The sequence below is a fragment of the Henckelia pumila genome, chromosome 2, assembly GCF_033568475.1.
Source record: "Henckelia pumila isolate YLH828 chromosome 2, ASM3356847v2, whole genome shotgun sequence".
In the NCBI taxonomy this organism is placed as follows: domain Eukaryota; kingdom Viridiplantae; phylum Streptophyta; class Magnoliopsida; order Lamiales; family Gesneriaceae; genus Henckelia; species Henckelia pumila.
In genome coordinates this window covers 185,775,401-185,781,654 of record NC_133121.1, presented here as the reverse complement: position 1 = coordinate 185,781,654, position 6,254 = coordinate 185,775,401, and the positions used below count along the sequence as shown (strand labels likewise).

Genomic DNA, 6,254 nt, shown 5'->3' with positions numbered 1-6,254 from the left:
GTTTTTACCATAATTTCCAATACAAAAATATAAACACTAATTCATATTAAAAATGAATTAGAAATTATTTAAACTTTCGTTGCGATATGTAGTTTAACTTTATATGTATAATAATACTCTTTATCAATAATGACGTTATGATATAGCTAGTTAGATGATGTTCAGTTTTAACCAACTCGGATAGGATCCAACATTTGCAAATATATTTCAAGTGTGGTCTTTTATGCACTTTTGAGGTTTCTTGAGTTTGTTATTACAAGGATTTTTCGCAAAATTCTTAAGATACATAATCATACGAATGTGGGGTTGATCGATTCAATATTGATGGCTGATGATCATAGTAACTTTCATGACGAAACAGACATTAATGGACAAAATATGACACCGTCGGAAACCGCGGATAGTAAACGAAATGTGCATATTAGAGCAGTCAACAAAGTTCCATTCTATAAGCTGTTCTTGTTTGCAGACTCGGCAGATTATGCATTGATGGCCATCGGCTTCGTCTCAGCTATAGGAACTGGAGTATGCCTGCCTATCATGACATTATTATTCGGCGAATTAGCCGATTCATTCGGGCAGAATGTGGGAACTAAAAGTGTCGTTACTGAAGTCTCCAAGGTATTATGATCATATAATTGTATTGCATAACTCTGATCAGTAAATTTCATAACATAATATTACCCTGCTCATCTTTAGGTGTCCCTAAAGTTTGTGTATCTCGCCATTGGGTCTGGTATTGCTGCATTTTTCGGTAAGTCGCGAGCTGCACATTTGCGGTATGTAATGAAGATAGAACTCTGATTTGCTTCTTGCAGAGGTGTCATGCTGGACGATCACAGGGGAAAGACAGGCAGTTCGAATAAGAAATCTGTACTTCGAAGCCATCCTAATGCAAGAAATTGGATATTTCGACAAAGAAACGACTACTGGAGAAATTATGGATAGGATGACTAATGACACTGTTTTGATTCAAAATTTTATAGATGAAAAGGTAAATTATTGAAGTGATAAACTCTCTCCGGATGAATAAATGTTCTAACTCTGTTTTTATCCAGATAGCCAAGTTTGTACAGCTTTCAGCGTCTTTCATTGGAGGGTTCCTGATAGCCTTTACAAAGGGATGGATGCTTACTCTCGTCTTGCTTTCAGTTATCCCTCTTCTTGTTATCGTCGCTGCTTTAGTGACTGTCATTACATCAAAGCTGATATCACGTGGGCAATCAGCGAATTCAGCAGCAGCTATTGTGGCTGAACAAACCATTAGCTCGATAAGAACTGTAATAAATACTCATGACATGGATATCTCTCTTTCTTTCTTGGGTTCGGGACGTAGTACTTATTTCTTGATTGATTTCTTGTGTAGGTTGCATCTTTCACAGGGGAAAAGCAAGCGGTTGCCAAGTATGATCAATCTCTATATAGAGCTTATGAAGCAAGTGTACATGAGGGGATGGCTGCGGGTTTAGGTTTTGGTGTATCTGCATTAGTCCTGTTTAGTAGTTATGCATTAGCAGTATGGTTCGGTACCAAAATGATTTTACACAAAGGATATTCTGGCGGAGATGTACTTAACATAATGATGGCTGTTCTCATGGGATCCCTGTAAGTTTCAGCTCTATTGTTTGATGTATGTCAGTCCACAAACAAGCTCATTTTCACTTGTAAAATTATTTTGTTGTTTAGTTCTTTGGAGCAGGTTTCTGCATGCTTGAGTGCATCAATCGCTGCTCAAGTTGCTGCTTTTAAAATATATCATACAATATCAAGAGAACCAGAAATCGATCCTTTCGATGGAGGAGGACTGGTGATGGATGACATAAAAGGGGATGTTGAGCTAAATGACGTGCATTTTAGCTACCCTTCAAGGCCGAATGAGAAAATATTTGTTGGGTTTTCTCTACGAGTTCCGAACGGGACAACACTAGCTTTGGTTGGAGAAAGTGGAAGCGGAAAATCAACTGTGATAAATCTTGTAGAGAGGTTTTATGATCCACAAGCTGGTCAAGTGCTGATTGATGGTATTGATATCAAAGAATTTCAGCTCAGATGGATTAGAGGGAAAATCGGGCTCGTAAGCCAGGAACCTGTGTTGTTTGCTTTGAGTATTAAAGATAACATTACATACGGGAAGGATGATGCATCGATGGAAGAAATTGAAATTGCTGCTGAACATGCCAATGCTACTAAATTCATAGATAAGCTGCCTCAGGTAACAACCACTTCAGTTTTCCACATGAAAAACTTGTGTATAAACATTTATTCACTGGATGTCCACAATTTGTTTTGGGTCAAAAATGCCTTTTGATATGTATATTATTTGCAATTCTATGTTAGCAGGGGCTAGACACAATGGTTGGACAGAATGGGACGCAACTATCAGGCGGCCAGAAACAGAGAATAGCTTTAGCCAGGGCAATCTTGAAAGATCCGAGGATTCTTCTACTAGACGAAGCTACAAGTGCACTTGATGCAGAATCAGAGAGAACAGTGCAGGAAACACTAGACAAAGTGATGATCAATATTACAACACTCATTGTGGCGCATCGATTAAGTACAGTGAAGAATGCCAATGCCATTGCTGTTATCCAGCACGGAAAGATAGTAGAAAAAGGTTCTTATGTTCATAAATATCATTATATTCAGCAAGATTTTATTAGAAGAGGCAAGATTTTTAATAATAGAGTTCTAATGATTGTTAGGCCTTTATTTCGATTGTTAAGAGGAACTGAGCCTTGTGGTTTATCTAACCAGGTTCACATTTAGAACTGACGCAAAATCTTGATGGGGCATACAGTCGGCTCATACAACTGCAAGAATTTGACAAAGCTTCATCTCTAAATTCTTTAAATGATCAAGCAGGAGAAGAGATTACTGATGATTCTGGACGAAATTCAAGCCAGCCTATCTCATTCTTAAGAACCATAAGTCAAGGATCATCAGGAAAAGGAAACAGCAGCCGGCTTTTACCCTCGTTGTCAATGGGTGTTCCAACTTCGATGAATGAATTGGATTTGTTGTTTGGGGAACCAAAAACTCCAACTTCGTCACAACACAAAGTGAATCATAAAATCCCATTATATCGTTTGGCTCGCCTTAACAAACCCGAGATTCCAGAGTTACTATTTGGTTCTTTAGCTGCAGCTGTCAATGGTTGCATATTACCACTTTATGGGCTCGCATTATCCGGTGTGGTTTCAACTTTCTATGTACCAGCTCATAAGCTTCAGAAGGATTCTAAATTTTGGGCTTGCATGCTTGTTGTCCTTGGTTTGGTGACTCTTCTAGCCACACCTCTAAAGGTGTACTTCTTTTCTGTGGCAGGGTGTAAGTTGATTAAGCGAATAAGACTAATGTGCTTTGAAAAAGTTGTTCACATGGAAATAAGTTGGTTCGACAAAAAGGAGAACTCGAGTAGTTCAATAGGCTCACGACTTTCTACAGATGCAATATATGTTAGAAGTTTAGTCGGGGATTCACTCGGATTACTCGTACAAAATATTACAACCGCTGTTGCCGGTTTGATAATTGGTTTCACAGCGAGCTGGCAACTATCTCTCATAGTTGTGTTCATGCTACCTCTCATAGGACTCCATTGGTATCTTCATATGAAATTCATTAGTGGATTTAGTGCTGATGCTAAGGTCAAATTTACTCTCAAAACTTTTGAAACATGAAAATTTTAATGTGAACACTCGTTCAACTCATTATTTCTTTTCACAGAAATTCTATGCCGAAGCGAGTCAAGTTGCTGGTGATGCTGTTGGGAATATACGAATTATTGCTTCGTATTGTGCAGAAGAGAAAGTACTGGCACTACACAAGAAACAGTGTGAAGTTCCCTTGAGACTTGGAACCAAACAAGGCCTAATAATTGGAGCTGGTTTTGGGATATCCTTTTTTTTCCTTTATTCAGTTTATGCCGCAAGTTATTATGTTGGGGCTAGATTAGTTGATGCCGGAAAGATAACGTTCGGTCATGTTTTTCAAGTAAGTTGACTTGCTTTCATCCCAGTGTATGTTCATGATTTTGTTTCGCAGTCATTGATTTTAATAGTTTGCAGGTTTTTCTTGGTCTTAGTATGACAGCCTCGGCAATATCGCAATCGAGGGCTCTTGCACCAGACGCTGGCAAAGCCAATGCTGCTGCTACTTCTATATTTACATTTCTTGATCAGCAATCTAAAATAGACTGTTTTGACAACTCTGGAATGACACTGGAAAATGTAAAGGGTGACATTGAATTTCATAATGTCAGTTTTAAGTATCCATGTAGACCTGATTTTCAGATTTTCAAAAATTTGTGCTTGGCAATTCATTCAGGAAAGGTAAAAACAGCAAGGACATTTTTGTAACCAACACAAAACATTTTCAAACAAAGATTATCAATTTGCACAATAAGGTTTATTTCTTTTTATCAGACTGTTGCGCTTGTCGGCGAAAGTGGGTGTGGAAAATCAACCATCATATCCTTATTACAAAGATTTTATGATTCAGATTCAGGCCATATCACTCTAGACGGCATTGAAATCCAAACTATGAAGTTGAAGTGGTTAAGACAACAGATGGGACTAGTAAGCCAAGAGCCTGCGCTATTTAACGAAACCATTCGAGCCAACATTGCCTATGGAAAGGAAGATAATGTCACGGAGACTGAAATTTTTGCTGCAGCAGAGTTGGCTAATGCACATAAATTCATCAGTAGTTTACAAGAGGTTTGTTATGTATTTGAAATCAATCTGTTCCTATATAATAGTGTATTTATCATATTACAAAATATGAAACCAATTCTGTTCGAAGAGTCTGTCATATTTCAATGTGTGAATGATTATTGAGTCATATATATAATTCCTAAATCTTGAAATTCTAGGGATATGACACGATAGTCGGCGAGAGGGGGATTCAACTGTCCGGAGGACAGAAGCAACGAGTCGCCATTGCACGAGCTATACTAAAGGAACCACGAATATTGCTACTTGATGAAGCCACAAGTGCCCTTGATGTGGAATCTGAGAAAGTGGTTCAAGATGCTTTAGACCGAGTTACATTAGGCAGAACCACTGTGATTGTGGCACACAGGCTATCTACTATAACGAAATCTGATGTTATCGTGGTTGTGAGGAACGGAGCTATCATAGAGGAAGGGAAACATGCAGATTTGATCACTAAGAGAGATGGCATCTATGCCTCTTTAGTTGCATTACAAGATGGTGGTAGCGGTGCTTAAGGAGTTGTACAAGGTATCAATTACGTTAATTTGAAGAAGAAAGAACTATGTGACCATGTTTGTTTACTTGTGTCACTTAAATTGTACTTAATTAATATACTAGAGTTCTTGATTTGAATTGTGAGCTTGTTGTTCATAAAGTTGCATCCACTCCAATAATAGTCAATCTTTCTTGAAATACGAGATTGAGATAAGTAATAATTATCAACATTTGAAAGTCAAGTGAAGTACATTTTCTTCGACTACAAGAAATTTTACTTTTTTGCGACGCTTGATAACGTCGTCATATGTAAACCAGATACGCAAATGTCAAGTTGATCGTAACGCGTTGCCAAAACGTTCGACATTTCGCGATGCGTTTACTGCGTCGCGAAATGTGTATTCGCTGGAGCAAATGTAGACCAGTGTAAACATTCAGCGACGCTTTCAATGCGCCTCCACGAATTGTTTTTTTAATGTATTTTACATTTGATGGGTTATTCATCAAAATGCTTCAAAAATAATTTTTTTCCCAATCTATATCTATACTATCTATAAATATGTGAGTTTGATTTGTGAATAGTCTTAATTGCTCTTATTTAAATTATTGCTTCATTTGTAATATGAAAAGCCAAGGGGGTATTTTAAGTCATTTTCCATAATTTAATAAAGCTAATTTAATTGTTCATTGTTGCATTGATTATATTCTTACTATTACTATTATTACTTAAAAATCTATACTATCTATAAATATGTGAGTTTGATTTGTGAATAGTCTTAATTGCCCCTATTTAAATTATTGCTTCATTTGTAATATGAAAAGCCAAGGGGGTATTTTAAGTCATTTTCCATAATTTAATAAAGCTAATTTAATTGTTCATTGTTGCATTGATTATATTCTTACTATTACTATTATTACTTAAAAAAATACACATTTTAAACCATATTATCGATCTACGCTATATTAATAATAACTATTACTATTGGTTAACATATTATTATTAAAATTTGTTAAATTGTCTTTTTAAAATATTTTAATATTTAGAAT

At 36.6% G+C, this 6,254-nt stretch overlaps 1 protein-coding gene across 1 annotated transcript; it reads left to right on the top strand.

Moving 5' to 3' along the window:
* Positions 1-324: 324 nt before the first annotated feature.
* On the top strand, positions 325-5,227 carry LOC140879175 (ABC transporter B family member 11-like). The gene is made up of 12 exons (XM_073282838.1): positions 325-621; positions 700-754; positions 819-994; positions 1,059-1,280; positions 1,367-1,605; positions 1,687-2,212; positions 2,341-2,614; positions 2,755-3,644; positions 3,724-3,990; positions 4,065-4,328; positions 4,422-4,715; positions 4,871-5,227. Exons 1-12 carry the CDS (start codon positions 325-327, stop codon positions 5,225-5,227), a joined length of 3,861 nt encoding a protein of 1,286 aa, XP_073138939.1.
* The last annotated feature ends 1,027 nt before the right edge of the window (positions 5,228-6,254 follow it).